This window comes from Arvicola amphibius, chromosome 8 (assembly GCF_903992535.2).
Source record: "Arvicola amphibius chromosome 8, mArvAmp1.2, whole genome shotgun sequence".
NCBI classification, from domain to species: domain Eukaryota; kingdom Metazoa; phylum Chordata; class Mammalia; order Rodentia; family Cricetidae; genus Arvicola; species Arvicola amphibius.
In genome coordinates this window covers 72,360,639-72,383,567 of record NC_052054.1, presented here as the reverse complement: position 1 = coordinate 72,383,567, position 22,929 = coordinate 72,360,639, and the positions used below count along the sequence as shown (strand labels likewise).

The following is a 22,929-nucleotide window of genomic DNA, read 5'->3' as shown; positions in this document are numbered from 1 at the left end:
CTCCTAAAGAGGACAGGATCTTGAGAGGAGACTCAAGGTTTCTGTTTGCAGCTTTGGAGCGTAAGGTACAATAAGGGACAGAGGCTCTGCATCCAGAAGCTCTCAGAGGACAGGGGGTGATGATGGTAAGAGAAAAGCCTCAAGCACTCCATATTCACAGTGAATTTCATTGACTACAATGTTCTGAAGACAGCTGTTACCCACTTTGACAGCATGGCCCTCCAAATAGAAATCAAACAGGGAAGGGTTAGCTAGAGGTTTTGGTGTGGGAGGATGAGATAACCTGAAATCGGTCCTCAGCTCCCATGCAGTAGATGGAGAGAACAGACTCCTGCAGGTTCCACTCTGCCCTCCACATAGGTGCTGTGGCATGCACCCACACATGCACACCTTGGCACATGTGCACCACACAAATTTGTGGCATACATCTTCATATGTGCACAAAGAGACACCAGCCTTCACAAATACACACACAAATTAGCATAAAAGTATCTAAAAGTATTTTCACGCTTAAACTTAATTATTGTCCTAAGTGCCAAACCTAGGAACTATGAAGAAAAATCGCAGAAGGCAAATTCTTTCCTTCTTTCCTTTTTTCTTTTGCCCACTGTGTCTGAATCTTTTCCAGGAACTGAACTTTCCAAAAAAGATCAAACTAATCCTGCTCTTAAAAGTTCCTCTTTTTGCTGCATGATGGTGGCTCAGGCCTTTAATCTCAGCACTAGGGAGGCAGAGGCAGGTGATGTCTGATAGTTCAAGGCCAGCCTGGTCTACAGAACAAGTTCTAGGGCAGTCAAGGCTTCCAGGAGAAATCCTGTCTGAAAAAACAAAACCAAAATTAAAACCTAAAGACAAACAAAAAGTCCTGGTTCCAGTGGACTTAATGTCAGTAAACCCTAAAGATGAAGCCACAGGTTGAAGAGAATCACAAAGGGAACAGTGAGTAAAATAGAAGGTGAGGACTCTCCAGAGGAGGAGTTCAGAGAGGCAGTGATCCTTACACATATACTCTGTGTGAGTATGGATAAGGGACACGGAATGGGGGAAGCAGGCAGACACCTGAGCACAGAAATCCTAAGGGGTAATGACACACTCAGACGCTCGAGTGAATGGAAGCCATGGTGCTCATGCTGGTGAAGGAGGGTGGGCACAGCCTATGTACACAGCAAAGCTGAGTGATGACCACATCCATGTAATATTGGTGTTTTTTCTCAATTCCCTTCTAGCCTCCCTTTTAACCTTCTGGCACCTGTCCACCACTGCCCATGCGACCACTGTATCAGTGCCACCCATAGTGTCTGAAGGAGATGATGTCCTGTTCCTTGTCCACAATCTGCCAGAGGGAATTGAATCCTTGGCCTGGTTCAAAGGGCTGGGAGATGAGGCAGAAGAAATTGCAGCATATGCACTGCACAGCGGTTTAAGTAAGCCAGGCCCTGTGCACAGCAGTAGACAGACAATATATCACAACGGATCCATGCTGTTTGAGAAGGTCAACCTGAAGGACACAGAATTCTATACCCTACGAACCTATAATAGAAGTGGAAAAATCGTATCAACAGCAAACGTGTACCTCAATGTGTATGGTAAGTGATTCATTGTGAATCTGTGATCTGGGTGAGGTTCGTTTCACTGGACACACACAGGAGAGTGGTCTGTGCCTAACTTCCCTGTGCGTTGTGCCACCATGTTGCGGTTTCACCACTTAGTGCAGGACACACAAGGTGTAGAATAATGGCAATAGATCATAATCCTTCATTTGACTTCACCTTGCACACAGGTGGGTGTGTGATGGGTAGTTCATCCAAGGAAATCAATCTCTGTCTAGACTCTAGGAGTTCTTACCAGGAATGTTTTCTTGAGATAGTCTCCAAGGGAATCAATATTGTGCATGGCTGAAGAAAAAATGGAATCGTCACAGAGATGTGAGCTCCAGTATGCCCTGCCTCAAGACCTCTGTCCCAGACTCCACTCCATGTGTCCATGAGAAAGAAGCATTTGATAAGTGTTGGATTTTGACTTTCTGGTGGCAGGGAAGAGTGCTCCCTAGTAGTCAGAGTCTTGTGATGGTGTGGGATTAGACTGTGCACTGTCCTGAGAGCCTTGGTTGTACTATTGTGCTCCATCCCTTGGCCATCTTCTTCAGAGAGTCAGCAGGGGAGCACAGCTCAACACATGTCCAGGCCATTAACTACTGTCCTCTTGGGCACATGGGGTTTTACATGAAAGTCATGGTGCCCAATTAGAGGGACTAAGGACACGGGTTCTCTTGACAAGTGCTTGTTCCCTGAGTCCCATTTGAGGAATTCTCCCCTTCAGGCAAATGGCTATTGGATATGCTGGTCTGACAGCTTCCCAGAGAGTTCTAGTTCCCCTGGAGATCACCAGGGGTGTCATCAGGACACACAATGAGCTGCCAGAAAGGTATTTGCACGAACCAGGAACTATCCTTGTAGCCTGGTTCCACTCCCCCACTTTTCAGATCTAAAAATAATGGTCTCAACATTCTCATAACAGCTGATAAATGTGTCTGCTACCCTTTCAGGAGATCATGTTCTGTTTCCTGCTATTTATGTGTTCCCTTTGGGAAATACATGATATCCTAGGGGAATCAACTAAACAGTGTTCCAAGGTATCTCAGAAAGGCTATGGAGCACGTGGGCAGACTTGTTACATAGCTCAGCAAACAGAGGAAGTAGAATCATGGTCCTGAACATCTTGCACATGATAAAGAATCTCAAAGCCCATTTCCGGGAAACAGGTCACGTCCTCTGACACACTCAAGATCGGAGACTCATGACACATCCTGAGCTTTTGATCTCGGTCAGAACCCAGACTGACTGTGATTCTAGGGGGAGTATATTTATTCTTTTCCACACACTTCACTCACCTGGTCCCTTTGGAGCCTCAAAGTCAGTTTTGTCACCTTCCTGGTGGGAGCAAATTCCATGTTTCCAGAGCACTGAATACACAGGGCAGCAGAGCTTGTGAGCTGTGCTGGAGCAGACACCTCAGAGGAATGAGAGGTCAGCCTATGCAGACAATAGAGACCCCTTTCCGTACTCCTCAGCAAAGGGTGCACCACATCTCAGGGGCTTCTACTCACAGGTGAGGAGACAGTGTGTGAGGGGAGAGAACTGACATGCTGTCTGTAGTCTCCTGAGTGGCACAAAGACATGAGAGGAGTCTCTGTGTTTGTAGGGAGAAGATACAGAGTGCGAGAGAGGCTCAAAACTTGGATTCTCTCCTTGAATACTAAACAGCAAGGGAGACATTGTTTCTGCCCAAAATATGTAAGCATAACCACAGTATTATGGAGATAGAATATAGGTTGATGGCCCAAATTAAAAAAAAAATCAAGCTGGTGTGGATGAGTGACATGGTCCAAAGATATAGGCATTTGATTCATTGTCTGACATGTGGAGACCAGTGAACAGAAGTCTTCCGACCTCCATGTAAGTACTGTGTCTGAATGCCCACAACGCACACTAGACCAGCCTTTCCACTACTCACATACAGCTATAATATGGAAACAAGAGCAAGAAAATCAAAACAAATGGGATGATCTAATACTCTATCCATAAATCTAAGTTTCTTAAATAAGTCCATGGGTATAAAGCATTCTCATACATCATTTATTCCTTCAGTCTCCTCATTTATCTGAGTTTCTTCTAGGCATCATTTAAAAAATACAAGACAATTTGTGGTTCTTATTACATCCCAGTTTGAGTGGACTTGAAGTTAACAAAGCTAGAAGGAGAATTTAGGTGTTAGACGCAACCTCAGCAGGAACAGAATAACAGCATAGTTCGAGAGTGAAGACACAGAGTCTGAAGGGGAGGAGGCTGGGCAGGCATCACCCCAACACCATTGGGGTCAATGCGAGCAGGGATCTGATCCAGTAAGACACAGCCATGCTGACAACTGAAGACAGAGATCCATAGAGTGGAAATGAAAAGTGTGGGGACACTGAGAATTTAAAGGGCATGTGCAATTTCTACCAAGTAGGACAGGGAGAAACTTACTCAGAAACCTGGGCTGAGCAATAGACCCAGGTGCTCAGGACACAGGACGTCATGTTAGGCAAATAGAAAAGACCCAACTTAGGTGGACTTCTCTCTTACCTTCTAGCTTATCTTTGGAAGTGTGGGTGCCTTGCTCCCTCTGCCCAGACCACTGTTGAATCACTGCCATCCAGCGTTGCTGAAGGGGGAAGTGTTCTTCTACTTGTACGCAATCCCCCGGAGAATATTTTAGAGTTTCTCTGGTATAAAGGAGAGGTTGACTCCAAGAACCTTTTGGCTATGCAACCTATACCAGCCAGGAAACCAACTGTGTGGGGGCCTGCATACAGCGGCAGAGAGACATTGCACAGTGATGGATCCCTGCTGCTTCATGATGTCACTGAGAAAGACCATGGATTGTACACATTCCGAATTCTGAGAACAGATATGGGAATTGAAGAAGCACAAGTGCAACTCCAGGTGGACAGTAAGTGATTCTCTGTGAGTTTTCAGTGCTGGGTGGGGCTTAGACACACAGGACTGCGTGACTGGCCTAACCTCTGCACTGTGTCCCCAGGTGGAGGTTTGAGTACTTATTGCAGGACATATTGCTAGAGACAAATGACCATAGAGCAGCTTTCATCTTCCATTTGCATCAAAGTATAACTTGATGGAAATTAACTCAGTCTAACACGGCAGAGTCAGCCTAGTCTATTGGAGCTCTAGACCAGGGTGAACTTCATAGTTTCATCTTTTCAAGGCTTGACTAAACATGTGACTCAGGGGAACATTTTCACTGCAACACTCTTACATCCTCTCTAAGCTGATAGAGGACATGGTTTTAAAACATCCATGTTGAGTGTTATAAATGAAATCCAGGAACTGGTACAGAGACCACGGAGAAGTGCTTCCTATGGGCCAGCCCTTCATGCTTGCACAGCCTGCTCTCTTTTATTACCCAGGTTCCGTTCCCAATACTTGAAGTGACTGCATTGGTCTGAATCCTTTTGCATTCATCCCCAGTTTTTTAAAATGTGCTATAATTTTGCCCACAGGCCAACCAGGTGACCACATTTTCAATTGAAGCCGTGTCTTGCAAAATGAGTGTAACTTGTGTCAAACTGACATAAAGCCAGCCAGCCTAGTCCCCAGTCTTTAAAAGAGCTGAGACTGACTTGAAGATCAGATGATTCCCAGCCCCCACACAACCCCAGACCTAAGAGTCACTTGACAGTTCAGCAAGAGCATCTATTAGGTGAAGTCAGGAGTTGAGTGTTGTCTCAAAGGAAACTGAAGAAAAAATCATAGACATTTCAAGTTCCAGACCTGTTGAGCTCAGGGGAAGCATCATGTAAAACCTTACTGTGCATGAGTGTGTGCAGTATCTGCCCGAGGGTAGTGAAGTAGAAGCCAAGTAGACACCCAAGGGGACAGTTCTATGCAGAGGAAATGACACTTTCAGGGGCACTGTTGGAAAGGAGGGGTTTTGAAAGGTCAGGAAAGGTCATGTTTTTGGCCTTCATTACATGGAATAGGCCCTCACACACCTGCAATGCTAGGCTGAGTGGTGAATCCATCTGCTCAGTCTGGATGGAGGTCACCATCTTTTCACCAAGCACAATGATCCCTATGTGATGTTTTTGTTTCTCTTTTCCCTCCCAGGTTCCCATTCTCTGTTCTGTGACACTCTCACTTCTTCCCAACTCAAAATCCAAGCGGAGCCTCGGTATGTTTCTGAAGGTGAAGATGTACTTCTCCAAGTTCATAATCTTCCAGAAGATGTGCAAGCCTTTTCCTGGCACAAATCAAAGGATGGGAGCCCAATTTTTAAACTCAACAGAGCCATGCCTTCCATCTCCTGGGACATTGCTCAGAGAACAAAAGGGATGGCATTTGAAAATGGATCTCTGTTGCTCCAGGATATCACTGAAAAAGATGCAGGAATGTACACACTAGAAGTTTTAAACAAAGATTTCAAAATTGAAAAAGCATACGTGAAATTTTATGTAAAGAGTAAGTGACTCTATGGTCTCTAACTCCTGGGTGTGGTTCATCCTATTTCCTACACTAACCTGTCAGGATTTGGCTGTGCCTGCTCTTCTCCCACTGCATTGTGTGTACCCACTGGGGTTTGTGTTTCTACTGCAAGACACACATTGGGTAGACAAACTGTAGATCAGAACTACTCACCTGTCTTTACCTGCAGAGAGAAGGACCTGTGCTGGGAAAACTCAGCCCCAGGATGTCATCCTCAGTACAGACATTTGGAGTTTGCACCATGCACATATACCCAGAAGAGTGTGGGAGTCAGACAGTCCCTGGTTGATGAAGCCATGGGGTCTTCACGGAGATCACGAGGAATCTCTAACTCTGAAACATTGCCCCTGGAATGAATTAAGATCACATTGGGGAGATTTTTTAACTGTTTGTTTAGATTTTTGGTTAGAACTGACAGGAACAAGGCTTTACTGACTGTTCAAGTCATGGGACTGACTGTCTCCTAGAGTATAGAATCAGCTGTGTACTGCCATGACAGCTGGGGAAGATAGATTACCCTTGCATCTCCTTCTCCTAATGCTGAGTGGACAGGGCTTGGGCAATTAGCCTATTGCTCTGATGGGCTTATGAGAATTCACAGGAAGGTCAAGGCACTAAGGGAAGAAACAGAAGAGGCAGATAGTAACAGATGCTGTTGATGCGAGCAACTGCCCAACTCAAGGTCAAACCATTGCTCATAACTAAGCTTAACTCTTAGACACGGCAATGATCATTCACGATGTGTCCTAACACATGGAAACTGAGACATGGAAAACAGTGCCTGCATCAGAGTAACACAGTCACTAACTGGCAGATACAAAGCATGAGATATGTCTATAGTCACAGCTTCAAATTCTCCCCCCCTGGAAGATTTATAAAGTATGAACCAAAGAGGGCCTGGTTGAACTCTCTGGATGATGGTCATTTGGTTGGTATTCTCCTCTGTTTCTTCACAGAGCCTGTGACACAGCCCTTTGTGCAAATTACTGACACCACAGTCACAGGAGGTACATCTGTGATCCTCACCTGCGTTTCACCCAACACTGATGTCTCCATCCGTTGGATCTACAATAAGAAGAATCTGCAGCTCACAGAGAGGATGACTCTGTCCCCATCAAAGTGTGGACTCAGAATAGATCCTGTCAAGAGTGAGGATGCTGGAGAGTATCAGTGTGAGGTCTCCAACCGCTTCGGTTTGAAGACAAGTCTTCCGGTCTCCTGGCCATGATGAGTGAGTGACCTCTCCTCTCATCACACAGTAGAATTCTGGCATTTCTCTATCAATGGGATATAAAATAGAGAATAGTTATGTGGTGAAAATGATTAGTTATTACTCAGGTACAGCCTGCTGGGAGATGCACCCCAATTATCTTGAGATACACATGTATATAAGGGAAGACCTGAATTTAAAGTGAGGTTGTCTTAAAAGGAAAATAAAGACATAAGTATGGTAAACAAAATTTCAAATGTTGTAAGAGCTTAGGTTGTGGTTCAAATATATAGTGATCCCTCAGAATTCATAACAACTGATTTCAAGAGCCCTCAAACTTTTGGAGGTTCTGAGTCTGCTGTGAAAATGGTGTATTGTTTGCATTGAGAAAAAACATACTCTCATATGTTCAAATACATTCTTTTTAACTAATCCATGTAGGTCCAGTGTTGACTGCACAGCAGTCATCCATGTGCAATGAGGAAGAATGACAGGAGGAGTGCGTGCCCATGTCTCACTGTGGACATAGCTGGTTTCTAAATAGTATTGATCCACAGTTTGTTTGATGCACAGATTTAAGTTCCTTCGCATAAGGGCAGATCATGCTGTTTTCATCATGATAGTGACATTCACACTGGGACCGATCTCATTAGTGCTTTTCCTGTTAACACATATTTCTTCCATTTTTAAATCTCTTCTTATATGTCATCTCAACTACAGTTTCCTTCCCTCCACTTCTCCCTAAGACCTATTTCTCCTTTACCTCAGATCCATTCCTCTTCTGTTTCTCTTCAAAAAATGGACAAGATTTCCAGGGATATCTTTAGAACATGGCACAGCATGTTATATTAGAGTTGCCCCAATCTCTCAAATCAGAGCTGCGAGAGGCAACCCAGTAGGAAGATGAGGTTCAAAGAGCAAGTAAAAATATTAGAGGTGCCCCCCCTTCCACTGTCAGAAGTTCCAGAAGAATATCCATCTACACTACAATAACTTATATGCTGAGCCCAAGCTCAAACTCAAAGGTCTGTGATTATTCCTGTATTCTCTGTGATCATCTGTTAGCCATGCATAATTGTTTTTTTCATGGTGTCCTTGACCTCTCTCGTTCCTAAAACCTATCCTTCCCCTCTACTCTGGGGTTCCTCTGGTGCCACCAAGTGGTTTGCTGTATGTATCTGCATCTGTTCTCATATGTTGCTGAATGATGCCTCTCTGATGGCTATTAGGCTGGACACTTGATCTAATAGTATAACAGAATAGCGTTAGTAATCATTTCATTGAAATGTCTTTCCAGTGATGTTTGGTTCTAATCTGTGTTTCTGGGCTGTCCAGCCTCTGGTTCTTGGTCATCTAGGCAGTGTCAGGTCTGGGCTTCCTCTCATGGCATGGGCTTTAATTTGGGCCAGTCATTTAATGGCCAATCCCACAAGTTCTCTTCCTCCATAACCCAAGTAAATCTTATAGAAAGGACAGATTGTGACTGTTGAACATTTTTTGGCTGAATTGGAGTCCAGTTCAACTGCTTGAAGTCTTCTATAGGCATAGAAGATGGCTGTTTCAGGCTATCCCTCACTTCGAAGAGTATTAGGGTCACTCTTGTAGTTTTCAGGGAGTTTCCACTGTAGTAGGTTTCCACATTGCTCCCCAAATTCCCACCATTCCAATTATTACTCCAAGTACTCTCTCCTTCTGTCCCACCTTCTCCCTCCTGTTTCCTCATGTTCCCATCCACACCTGCTCCCATTCATCCATAAAATATTTTCTATTTCTTTTCCCAGGGAGACATATGGGTCCAACTTGAGTTTCTCTTGCTACTTAACTTCGTTATGCAAGCGACAAACAGGACATTTGATTGTTTGTGCACAATTTTAGCTTATAGTAGTAGAGCTCAGATGTGTGTGTTTGTTCACCAATTCCAGAAACTTGTGTAGAATCTTTCGGATTTTCCAAAAATATGTTCATGTCATATGCATGTCTGTTTTATAGCCAAATAATTGTCCAACTTTTATTTATTTGTGTTCCCTAATTTTTCTGGACATCTAAGAAGGTATTAATCCTGTCAACTGCCTGCTCATTATAAGTCTGTAAATACTATATCATTTCTAAAAGTACCATATTCTTTCTTAAGGATATGATATGAAGAAAAAAACTTGAGTCCCAATACCCAATAAATGGATGTATCACCATAACCATATAAGCCTTATTGAATACAATCCATAGTATTGGCAAAAATATTACTAAAAGTTTTAATGTTAATGTAATCTGCCATATTGATTTATTAATTACCTGTTATGAGATCTGGTAAATTGTTTTAGGTGTAATAATCTTTGTTGTCCAGCAGGTGTCGTGGTTGCAGAGTCTCGACTAGCAGTGATGCAACGACGAATGGCCCTGAGCTGCTTTAGTTTCTCACCTTGGTACTGGTTAAATACTGAGAAATATGCTTGGCTTCCCAAATTAAAAGCAATTAAATCAATTCCATACACGGAACAAGAAGCCCAGAACTCTTGGGCAGGGAGCACAAAGCGGAAGCTGCACAAGCGACACCATGGGGCAAGGAACACGGAAGTGGGGGTGGGGGGCATGCGTGTGCTTGGGAAATTTCCAAGTCGCTGTACTCAGCACCGCTGTGGCAGGGCCCTACAAAAAAACTGCTTAGGTAAAAGCAAGCCAAGTGAGCAAGGTTGGGATACTTTCTGGGCTGTGGACCATTTAGGCCCTTAGGCCGTCCACCTGGTAAGTGTGGAGTCTGAGTCCATGGACAGATGAAGAAGGACGCTTAAAAGAAATCCACACTAGTTCTTTCTCCAGCACCAAGCCTGCTTGCATGTCACCACGGATTTAGCTGTGATGATAATGGACTAAACCCCTTAAAATGTAAACAAGCCCTGATTAAATGTTTTCTTTAATGAGAGTTGTCATAGCCTCAGTATTTCTTTACAGCAATAAAGCCTTTACTAAGGAACAGGGTGAGGGGTAGCCAGTCCCACCCGATCTATCTATAACACAACCCCCTTATTTGAGGATCAGGGGACATCTCAGAAGAGGATTGGAAGTACTGTAAGGGGCAGAAGACCCCCTGTGCATTGTGAGATCGTGTCTTCTATATTTTACTGGGAAGTTACACCCAAGAAAATCCAACAATTTGGCTGCATAAATAGACCTGCAAAATGTCAACACCAATTGTCATGCAAGAATACATGGGGAAATCACAAGAGACTTCATTCGTTCATAAAGAGCTCCAGGTAATTAATGAGTTCTGAGAGAGTGTCAGTGATTTCCAGGGGGTGAGACCCTGATAGAAAATCTAATTCAACATGGACAACACTAATTGGATGCATCAGAGTATATTTATATATTTATAAATTTATACATAAATATTTATGTGATAATAATAACAATTTAAAAAAATCCTAAGAGGAGGTAGAGTCAGAGAGGGTAGGCTGAAAAGGTTGTAATGTAAACAAAATACACGTATATAAAATTCTAAAATGGTACTTTTAGAAGTTTTGAGAGCCGGGCGGTGGTGGCGCACGCCTTTAATCCCAGCACTCGGGAGGCAGAGGCAGGCAGATCTCTGTGAGTTTGAGGCCAACCTGGTCTACAAGAGCTAGTTCCAGGACAGGCTCTAAAAAAGCTGCAGAGAAACCCTGTCTCGAAAAACCAAAAAAAGAAAAAAAAAAGAAAAAAAAAGAAGTTTTGAAAATAAAGTTGAAAATAAGAGAGAGCTAGAAAGAGGTAGAGAATGAGAAATAACTACCAAGAGAGTGATCATGGAGGGAAGCTGAAGAGCACCTTCCAAGAACACCCTGTTTCTGGGCAACATCATTGAGCAGTCTTTTCCTAATCCCCAGTAGAAAGTTAAGGTCTAATCTTTTATAATCTTTTATCAGTGCTAGGGTGTTTCACACCAGGTGATGTAGCTCAGTGTTTTGTAAGTGACAAGGAACATGGAGGAGCAATGTATTATAAACTGTGAATAGTCAGGTCACAGCACAGACAGTTTCTACACTCTTTTTGCTATAGTGATCTGTAGGAGATATTGCCTGATTAAGGGTGTAGGTATCTGGCCCAATTTTGCAGACCTGTGCCCTAACATAAAGATGATGTTACCATGGATAATAAGAGGAGAAGAATAGAGAAAATAGTTGTAATTTCTTAAGATAAGTGTTTGAGAGGAGATTCAGAGTTTGTGCTTGCAGATTACCTAGAGAGGACAGATAGGGACAGCAGTTCAATAGCAGGAAGCTCTCAGTGAGCAGGGAATGTTAAGAGGGATGGGAAATGCCAGACTGTTCCCTATTCCAAGTTAATTACCTTTGGTCATTATATTTTGATGAATGAAGTTTTAAACTAGGACATGGTGATTCTCCAAACAAAAATTCAGTCAGGGTGGGCCAAAGATATGGCACAGTGGGTAAAGGCACTTGCTGCTAAGACTGATGTGCTAAGTCAATCTCCATGTTCCACCTTGTTCAGGGATACACCAAGCTCCCTCATGTCTTCTAACTTCCATAACTGTACAGTAGGATTTTCTTATGCACAGAGCAAGGAAATGAGAAAGGAGGGCTAGGTAGATAGATCAATGGCTAAGTTCACTTTTGGTCTTCTAGAAGACCTGAGTTCAGTTCCCAGCACAAATGTTAGGTGATTTCACCTCCAACCTTCTTTAACTCCAGCTCCACAAATTCCACAAATTTTCCTGGCATCAGAAGGCTCCCACACAGTTTTTACAAAGCCATATGTGGTGTAGGAGGTTCTTCTGTCTATATGTTGCTGTCATTGGTTGAATAAAGAAACTGCATTGGCCTTTTGATAGGGTAGAAACTTAGGTAGGCAGGGAAGACAGAACTAGATGCTAGGAAGAAGAGCACAGACAGGCAGGCACCATGAATCTCTGGCCTGAGACGGCGTGGTTGGTTGGCAATTGGAATTAACCAAACTAGCTTTATTATAAAAACTCAGCTTTAATAAAAGGAGGAAATGGGAGAAACTTACAGAGCCAGAGTTCCAGCGAAGCGTAGGAAACAAAGAGTGAAAACAAATGCGCACGGATGTTTTAAAAGTATTTGCCCCCCCGGAAGGGACATGCCCCTCAAACAAGGGGATTGGTTAGCTCCCCCATCATTAGAATCTTGCTGGTAAGCCACAGTCACGTGGTGATACACAGATTTAATAGAAATGGGTTAAATCAAGATGTGAGAGTTAGCCAATAAGAGGCTAGAGCTAATGGGCCAGGTAGTAATTTAATTAATACAATTTCTGTGTGGTTATTTTGGGTGTAAGCTAGCCAGGCAGAACAGAAGAAAGGGGCTCTGTGCTCCTACTACCCACATGCATATATAAAATAAAATAAATCTTATAGAAATAAAAGGAGAAAAAAGTAGCCCAGGGATTGTAACAAATAGAGAAGGCATCCCCCACCCACAAAACGTTATTAATTATGAGCACACCTGAAAACAATGGGTTGAACCATTCAGAAACTTTTTCAATACTATTCCAGAAATTGTAGTACCTTTTTAATAATGATGAAGTTGAAAAATTATTGGCAGAAAGTGAATCCTGGCAAAGAGCTTGCAGTAATTTTTGGGAGAGATTAACAGGAAACATCCCCAAAGCAAGAAAATTCTACTTATAAGGAGAACTAACTAGGTCCTTCCTCACTTTGTACATGGAACACTAATACCTTGAGCCCCTAAATTCTATACCGATACAAATAAATCAGGAAAAGCATGTTACAAATCAGAAAATTTAAATAAAGTGGATCTAAATCCTTATGATTCTGTCTAAAGTCAGAATTATATGCTAGTCTCATGGTATTAATGGATTTTAACGAACCTCTCAACATAGTTACTGATTTTCAATATGCAGAAAGAGTTGTTTTGCATATTGAAACTGCTGCATTTATACCAGATGACATAGAGTTTATTTTATTTATTCAGTTACAAGATGTAATCAGAAATAGGAATCATCCAATATACATAACACTCATCCACTCCCATATGGGTCTTCCAGATCCTCTAGCACAGGTAATTCAGTTATTTATAGGAAATGTGCTGGAGACCTCAGCATTTCATAAAAAGAAACACCATGCAAATAGCAAAGCCTGAAAAAAGACTTTCCTATCATGTGGCAACAAGCCAAAGAAATTATAAAGAAATGTCCTACCTACTTTTTCTTTATACAACCAAACTCCACTACCTGCAGGAAGTAACCAAAGGGTACTCAAAGGAATGAGATCTGGTAGATGGATGTTTTTCATTTTGTAGAATTTAAAAAACTAAAATATGTACAGTACACCATTAATACCTATTCAGGTTTTCAATAGGCAACTGCTTTGAGTTCAGAAAAGACTGATTTTGTAATCACACTTTTGCCAGAAGTTATGGATATCATAGGGATACCTGCTCTAATAAAGACAGGCAATGCTCCAGCATATGTCTCTAAGAAAATGAAAGTTTTTTTTGCTTATTATAACATAAAGCATATTTCCGGTGTACCATAGAATTATACAGGGCAGGCAGTTATAGAGAGATCAAATCAAACTCTAAAGAATATGTGAAATAAACAGAAGTGAATGATAATATTTCCCAGAAATAGATTTTTAATGTTTTATTAACTCTGAATTTTCTAAATGCTAATGAAAAAGCAGCAAAAGTTGTGGAGATACATTGGACAATAGAAAAATCTGCTGAATTAAATCAGCTGGTATGCTTTAAAGATGTGTTGACCTCAGGATGGAAAGCAAGACATGTGTTACATTAGGGAAGGGGTTTTGCTTTTGTTTCCACAGTAGAAGAAAAGCTGTGGATACCATAAAAATTGATAAAGATTCGATCTGAACAAGAGAGACCTCTTAATTAGAAAAAATGATAGTTCATCAAGCAGCATGGCCTTTTAATCTAAAGTAACCTATAAAATTGACATATGCATCTAATTCAATCAGATATAACTTGCAAAAAGAGAACCTCTCCAAAATTAGAATTGGTTAAGGGATTTGCTTTTGTCTTTTCAGGAGAATAAAGAAATCCATATAAGGAATCTGAACACCATTGAACAAATGAGACATCTGAAGAAAAAGGACAAATCATCCAGAAAAAAGTCCCAAGGAAAAGAGTAAATTGGCCCATTGATATGTCATGTTTCCAACAAGATAAAATATTCCTAAATGTTTGCTTCTGCTATGCTCAACAGACATATAATGTAAGTGGTCTATTTGTAGTCCCAGTCCAATTAAAAATTAAATCTTGCCTTGGAGTTTGAGTGTGGCTCTCCCCTTTTCTTAACCCAAGCATACTTATTAAAGTAAAATCTAAAATCTCTGTCTCATATCAGAAGAGCCACCTGATATGAGACAGAAGAAAAATAAATATTTAAGGAATATTATATTGCAACTAATCTTATTATCTGTTGGCTTTATATTGACTTTTCAAAAGCTTTTCTTAAGGCATAAATATTATTTTGTCAAAATTTATAAGATTAATATATATATATTTAAATTTTTTGTCATGATATTAATGATCATATAGAATATTACCTAATTCTAGAAAAAGGCTTCATTTAGTTTTCTTTATATGATTTTTTGGCTTGAGTCTCTAATCAGTTTTCTTTTTTTTTTTGGTTTTTCAAGACAGGGTTTCTCTGTAGCTTTGGAGCCTGTCCTGGAACTAGCTCTTGTAGACCAGGCTGGTCTCGAACTCACAGAGATCCGCCTGCCTCTGTCTCCCGAGTGCTGGGATTAAAGGCGTGCGCCACCGCCGCCCAGCCTCTAATCAGTTTTCTGAAGTGAACCATGTCCATGCCTAATAGTGACCTTTTAAATTTCCCAAAGGAGGATGGGGCCCCACAATGATAATTACACCAGGACTATGATAAAACCACTAAGCTGAAATATACCGCTTATCAATTGACTGTGGAGTACAAACTGCTCAGAACAGTTTCAAGGTGGCTAGCTAGATGATCTATCCTCACAGACTACTCTCACAAGAACTTGAGACAATCCCTATATTTTCCCATTATATAGAGATTGGACAACAAATGATACAACTACCTCTCCTGTGACTTGATAATTAACCCCATTTTTTTCTTTTCAGGATCCTCTAAAGATGCCATCATCCCCAGACAGCAGGAATTTTAAGAACACAACACTCACATTCCCAAAAGATGGGGTGTGCAGCTTCTGGTCTATCATTGGGTTATGGATATTTGTCATTGTTTACCTTGACATTGGTTATAAGTTGTTATTACTAATGGTCAGAAGAAAACTAAACAAAGACTATTAGATTCAAGGTTCTTGTTTTGAAAAGAAATAGGGAAAATATAGATAGGATAAGATAAAAAGACAGATTGTTGAATCTACTTTTAAAAAGTAAGTGCTAGTTTAAAATGTTTACACTGGATTGGGCATTTGAATATTATATACAAAATTTGTATATTGATACAAATTTGAGATTAATATTGTTAGAACATACTATACATACACTTCTACTCCTGTTTTGTACCTATACAACTCATTAAACAATGTGATGAAAATTTCTAGTCTTTGAAAGTTACTATTACCAACTGTTTGGGATAATAAGGAAATGCAGATTAGTAGCTAATCACCTATTACAATTGAACTTGGAGTTATATTAGGTATGTTTTCAAGGTCAAACAAAGATACATGTTAGATAAACATGTCATCTTGAAACACTTCAAAGATCTACAGACCATGACATTTAAGATGTTTTAATAACTTAGGTTGTTTTTGATGACAATTGAGACATATCTGCTCCTGGCAGCATCATTCAACTTCAGAAAAGACTATGGGCATTGAAGTAACTTCATATTGAGTTCAATTTTCTTTTTGGCAAAAGTAAGTCACTTGGCAAGAAAAGTGCCCTTGCCTTGACTGCTGACAGTATGCTGTCCTAATTGGACAAGCAGGATACAAAAAGCCTGTCAAACTGTGCCAAGACAAGGTAGGGAAGTCCTTCAGGATATTCTGCTTCACAGAAAATTCTGTCTGATATGCTAGACCTGTAGGCTAAAGACTGATGTGCCAACGTTGTAGAGGAAAATTGGGTAACTGTCCAGGCAGCCAGTTCTTTTTGTCATTTCTCACATTTTTTAGAAGTTGCTTTATAGTGATTCCTGCTTACTAAGTTAATGTTATTTCCTTCTTGGGACTCTAAGTGAGTTGAAGACCAGATAGTTATAGTTTTCCTTGTTTACCAGATGCAGAAAAGAACTTTACTAAAGAATTGTGAAGTATATAAGGTTGAGAAATATCTAAAGATAATTTGAATGATAATACAAGTTATGATAGAAAGTAAATGAGGTATAAGACTTTGAACTCACCAAGATAGGATAGATATGGAGTATTTTCCTCCGAATTTTTTAGTTGTTAATGGATTGTATATCACTGGTGTATTTATTGCCTGTATATATTATATATAGTTACTGTAGCTATTGTGTATGGTTTTTCTTGTATTAGTTATAACCTTTTTAAAAGGGAAAAATATCTTGTTTGTACAAATAAAATGACTGAAGATTAGAGGGAAGAGCTAGCCACTAGCTACCATTGAAGTTTGAGGTCTGTAAAGACAGGCAGGAAGTGATATGGCTGGGTGGAGAGAGGAAGTGGAAAGATGGGAGGAGACAGGAGCTCAGTCCCTTTATGGATGGGAAGTAGAGTAGGTAAGGTGCCTGTGGTTTAGTTTCTTTGTACTTCTGATCTCTCAGCATTTTCCAGTATACATGACTCTGAGTTTTAATTAATTAAGATCAACTAAAATTCATGCTACACCAACTCCTAGCCTTTCTTTCAACCAGTGAGTAACCTCCCCATACAGCTTAACCCACTGTAGAATCACTGTTGAACAATGAAGCTGAAGGTGAGAATATTCTATTAGTTCATTTTTCTTTTTTGCTTTTTCAAGACATGGTTTCTCTATGTTTCCCAGACTGTCCTGGACCTCACTCTGTAGACCAGGCTGGCCTCAAAATCAGAGATCCACTTGCCTCTTATTTTTGAATGCTAGTATTAAAGGCATGTGCCACCATTGTCTGAAATTTTATTTGTTCTTAGTCTGCCAGGGAATGACAATAAAAGCAAAAAAAAAAAATAAAAGCTTTAAATTTTATCAGTATAAAGAAAGTTTTACTGATATAAAGTGGCAACTGTGCTTGACATTTATGGACACGCACATAAGTAACAGCCACACATCCAAGTTTACTGGGGCCTGCACACAGTGGCAGAAAGACAGTTTTCACCAGTGGGTTTTGTTGTTCCCAATGACATCCTAATGGACATATCATATTTTTTTAATTTTTATCCCACATTAGGTTTTAAACAGTTAGTGCAAACATACCCAGTGTAGACTAACCACAGTGTCAATCTTTGATCTGAATTCACCCTGCTGAGAGCAGGATATGTGGTGGGGTAACTTAACAAAAGAATCAGGACAAGTCTAAATCATGTGGATCTCACTGTAAATGTAGCCCCAAGGAAACACCATGGGACCTAAGGAGGGTCTAGATGAAGGAACTGGGGAATCTTATTAGACAGGGGACTGACCACCACGGTGTCTTGACTCAACATCATTGTCCAGATTCCTGACATCAGGTGAGCTGGAAAGTGTGGGCAGGCTTGGAATCTGACTTGTTAGAGCCAGCAGAGAGAAATGATTTATTAGCTGTTAGAATCTCCTAGGTCATGGAACAGGCCAGTGTTGCCATGAGAACTTTATTTAGGCTAGGTCACCTGGGCATGTCCTTCTGAGTTTCAGCATGGAGAGCACAGCTGCACAGGTGCTGAAGCCCTTAGACAACTGTTATGATGGTCTTATGAGACTTTACAGTAATGCCATGGTCCCCAATGGAAGGGACAGAGGATATAGTCCTCTCAATGACTGAATGTTCTCAGGGATTAAGTCTAGTGAACTCTCTCCTATAGGTAAATAGTAACAGACATGGTTGTTGTGGACAGCTGACTTGTCCCAATATCAGGTCCTTGTTTGTATTTAGCCTATCGTATTGCTCGGACAATATTCATTTACCATATCTAATATCACTGGACTATCAAGACACAGAAAACAAAGTGGTCAAATTAGGCTCATGGTGTGGGAAGTCCTTCTGTATATGTGTTGCTTATATTGGTAAATAAGTAAAGCTGTTTTGGTCATTGGCTTGGCAGAATAGACCTAGGTGGGAAAACTAAACTGAATGCTGGGAGAAAGAAGATGGAGTCAATGTGAAGCCATGTAGCCTCCAGAGGAGAAAGATGCAAACTGCCAAATGGAACCAGGAAGAGAGAGTAGGTGGAGTGAGCAAGAATCCATATGCAGCAGAACCTTGCCAGTAGACCAGGAGCCTCGTGGTAAGATATAAAATAATAGAAATGGGTTAATTTAAGATATAAGCTAGCAATATGATTAAGCTGTTGGTCAAGCAGCATTTTAAATAATATGGTATCTGTATGATTATTTCGGGTCTGAGTGGCTGGGAATGAATGAACAGCTTCTGACAACAGGCTCACACAGTCATTGATGAAAGATGTGAAACATTAGCAATTTGTGTACAGCTGCATATCCAATGTCTCCATCCTGTAGGCCTTCTCTGATACTTTGGAAGGGGAGAAGCCATTTTTCAGAGATGTTTATCTTTGTCAACTTGAAGGGATGTCTTGTCCGGAAATGAAAACAAATGGACAGTTAGATCTGACTCTAGAACTAGGCCACCTGCCTCTGGAGAATTTCTGCAGAACTTCAGGCTTCCCCAACCCACATAATAGATAGGAAATGATGTGTTTTCTTGTATGTTGCTATTTCTACACCTGGAAGGTAAAGGACTGGGCTTAAATTTGTCCTTTCAAGTAGATATTTTATCTTTCACAGGGACTTTCTGCTGATGAAGTTACTGAATAAATCAATTTTAGCATCTGCCTCTCATCTTATATTGGTATTGTGCTCTTTATAGAAACAACCCTTGCAGTGTCTGACATTAGATTCTGGGAGATACCTGTTCATTGTAGAGGCACCCACCACTACTTTAAATATGCATGCATCTAAAGTACATCTTCCATTTTAATTTTTCAAAGCATTTTTTTTTCTATTCTTATAAAGCCACCTCTTCACATAGGCTTTGGTGGAGGTTGTGGTACAGCCTCAGCAGGTCTAAATTGTGATGGGGGTGTTCAGTTTTTCTGGGCTTCAGGAGATTGATTCCTGAGTACTTTTCATGAACAGCACAGCTCATGCAGTAATATAGCTTAACATAGCATTTGAGAAGCACCTAAGTGTGGAAAACACTTGCTTGGATACATATCTGACAGCAGCGGCCTCTGTAATACTCCAAGTGATGAACTTCCTAGTGGCCTTGTCATTGGACCACACAGGCTCAGTCTGTGTGTTAATTTGGGACTACTGTTGTTTCTTCTGTTTTTGTGATCTTGGAGCCAAGACACAAAGGAGCTCCATTAAACATTTTTAAATGGCATTTTCATAAGTTCTTCAACAAGTGCCGGCCGATTATTTGTGAATGATCTGACCTAAATATACCTTGCTTGTTTTTAGTTGCTTAATTTAAGCTTAACTTTGAAAACATATACAGGAAGTTAAATAAGGCTTAATTCTGAAATGTGCTTTACTTGACTATAAGTATAGTTCAGAACATATTAAAGAATTTGATTATTTATGAAGTGACTGATCATTAACTTTTATTTTCTTTAATAGTTTATAACAATTTGGTAGCTTTTTAGTCATTAAATTTATTTGTTTTACATACTGACTTTAGTTTCTCTCCCTCCTCCCATACGTTTCTCCTCCTCTCTGCTGCCCCCAATCCAGTCCTTCTCTTTTCTGTTCAGAGGACAGGTCTTCCTCTCATGAATTTCAAAAAAGGCATATAAATTTGCAATAGTATTAAGCACCATGCCTTGTATTCAGGCTGGGGAAGACAATCCAGTATGAGCAATAAATTGTCAATAGTGAGCCAAAGCAATAGGAGTAGGCTCTGCTCCACCTATTAGGAGTCCCGTGAGTAGATTAAGCTATAAAACTGTTACATGTAGGTAGAGGGCCTACATTGATCTCATGAAGACTCCCTGGTTTTCAGTTCAGTCTCTGTGAGATCCTATGAGCACAGGTTAGTTGATTCTGTGAATCTTCTTATGATGTCATTGATGCCTCTTAATCACAGAATCCTTCCACCCACTCATCATCAGGATTCCTTGAGTTCAGCTTAGAATGGGTTGACTAGAGCCACAAAGGCAACAGAAAACAAGCTCTCAGTGTGCTTTCCTGTAAAGTGTACAGCCGCTGATATTGGCTCCTGCTCACAGGTGAGAGGAACCCTATCTGACAATGTGTGGGAAAAGGGGAGTTCAGAGACTAGGTGGGATCTCATAAGGTGGAAAGATAAGAGAGGCCCCTTCAAATTGTCCCTTAACTTCCATCTGTGTGACCCGCACTCATCCATATACACAGGATGACATTATATCTGCACAAACACCTGCACTCATACCTACACCCATCCCCACACACTTCCCCGACATGCATAAGTTAATGTAAGCTGGAGTTATAACTCATTTCATTAGCTCTGCACTTGAGAATTCCATTAGCACCCGGACATGAAATCTTTGGAACATTCATTTTTCTATCCTCCCAAATGTACCTGAATCTGTCCAGGTATCTAACCTTTCAGGAAGATCAAACTAGTTTTTTCCTAACAAAGTCCCAGTCATATTGGACTGGACAACAGACTAGGAAGCCCATATCTAAGGGAAGTCAGGGGTTGACTGCATACACTGAGAGAAGATATCAAAGTGTTCAGAATGTAAGGACTGAGGATCTATAGAGGAAGCGATCAGTGAAGGCACCCCACCATATTTTTGACTGTAAGTATCCAGTGAGAACAGTGAGTGTGGAAACACATGAAGAGAATCCTACAGAGGAAGTGATACAGTGAGGAGCACTGAGGTCATGGAGGTCATTTGCTTGCTTCCTCCGAGGTGGACAGACACTCCCATCTACCTCAGCTGAGTGATGCATATAATCTTCTTACTACACAGGGTCCTTCTTTCCTGCAAAGAGAAAGGTCTCAATATTGATATATCTGTCTCTCTTCTCTTCTTCTTTTCAGCTTGCAGGCACCCTCCCGCTACTGCCCAGATCATTACTGAATCAATGCTGCTCAACATTGTTGAAGGGGAAAGCACTCTCCTACTGGTGTGTGATATCCCAGAGAACCTTAGACACTTTTTCTGGTCAAAGGGTTAATCATTGTTAACAGAAATGAAACTGCACAAAATGTAATAACCACTAACAACAGTATCCTGGGGTACACTCTGTGGACAGGTACCAGGTCATAAGTCAACTTTTCAGATTGGCTTAAGAAACTTTACAGGAGACAAGCAAGGATCGCCCTGTGGCCTTCTGAGTTCCTTCTGAGCACATTCTGCCCTCAAGCAGATTCCCTCTCCGGTTTAGATTCAAGTTTCTTACTACCCTGCTGAAGTTGGATCTCCGAGCACAGGAAATGATTTCATTCAAGGATGTGGCCATTGATTTCTCCACAGAAGAATCTGAATGGCTGGACCCCGATCAGTGGAATTTGTACAAGGATGTGATGTTGGAGAATTTCAGCAACCTTGTGTTCCTGGGTCTTGCCTCCTCTAAGCCATACCTGGTCACATTTCTGGTGCAAGGACGAGGACCTTCAGATATGAAGAGACAAACAGCAGCTGCCATGGAAACAGGAAACAGACACTATACAGGCAAAGAATGTGGCAAAACCCTTTCTTGGAACTCACAACCTATTAAACACCAGAAAATTCATTTAAGAATAAAACCACATAAGTGTGAACAATGTGGTAAGGCCTTTCGTCTTCCATCCTTACTTTGTTTACACAAGAGAATTCATACAAGAAAGAAACCCTTCAAGTGTGAATTATGTGGCCAAGCCTGGTACACTCCATCATTACTATCTAAACACAAAAGAATTCATACAGGAGAGAAACCCTACAAGTGTGAAATATGTGACAAGACCTTCGATTATTCATCACATCTTTCTGTACACAAAAGGATTCATACAGGAGAGAAACCCTTCAGATGTAAAGTATGTGACCAGGCCTGTGGTCATCCATCAGGACTTTCTAAACACATGAGCACTCATGTAGAAGAGAAACCCTACATTTGTGAAGTATGGGGAAAGCCATGCAATCATTCGTCACCACCTTCTGAGCACAAGATGATTCATACGAGAAAGAAACCATAGAAATATGAAGTGTCAAGGTCTTTAAAACTTTATGAATTCTTTCTGCTCATTCAATAATCTATTCTGGACGAAACTCTTTAAGTGTGAAGAATGTGAAAAGGCCCTGTGTAAAAAGTCATACCTAACTCTGCACAAATTAACACATACTGGGGAGAAGCTTTACAAATGTGAAGAATGTTGCAAACTGTTTATACCAGAAATGATAAGGAACACAAAAGAAATTATTCTGGAGAGAAACCCTACAAGTGTGAAGAATGTGGCAAAGATTTTAGAATTTACACATCATGTCCTCAACACCAGACTATTCATATCAGAGAAAAACTTTATGAGTGTGGAGAGCGCAAGGCCTTTCGCCAATCTTCTGTTCTTAAACAAAATCTAACCATTCATTTTTGAGAGAAACCCTGTGAAGTATGTGCC

The 22,929-nt window shown here is 40.9% G+C and overlaps 1 protein-coding gene across 1 annotated transcript; it reads left to right on the top strand.

Annotated features, from left to right (window-relative positions):
• Nucleotides 1-1,084: 1,084 nt before the first annotated feature.
• Nucleotides 1,085-22,509, top strand: LOC121677296 (pregnancy-specific glycoprotein 22-like). The gene is made up of 7 exons (XM_042055598.1): nucleotides 1,085-1,586; nucleotides 4,132-4,491; nucleotides 5,667-6,017; nucleotides 6,998-7,213; nucleotides 21,376-21,507; nucleotides 21,812-22,009; nucleotides 22,382-22,509. Exons 1-7 carry the CDS (start codon nucleotides 1,085-1,087, stop codon nucleotides 22,507-22,509), a joined length of 1,887 nt encoding a protein of 628 aa, XP_041911532.1.
• The last annotated feature ends 420 nt before the right edge of the window (nucleotides 22,510-22,929 follow it).

Coding starts and splice junctions, on each gene's coding strand:
- LOC121677296 (XM_042055598.1), top strand. CDS start 1,085: ATGACACACTCAGACGCTCGAGTGAATGGAAGCCATGGTGCTCATGCT. Junction 7,214..21,375: donor GGATGCTGGAGAGTATCAGT/GTGAGGTCTCCA, acceptor TCTTCTTTTCAG/CTTGCAGGCACCCTCCCGCT. Junction 22,010..22,381: donor AGGAAACAGACACTATACAG/GCAAAGAATGTG, acceptor GTCATCCATCAG/GACTTTCTAAACACATGAGC.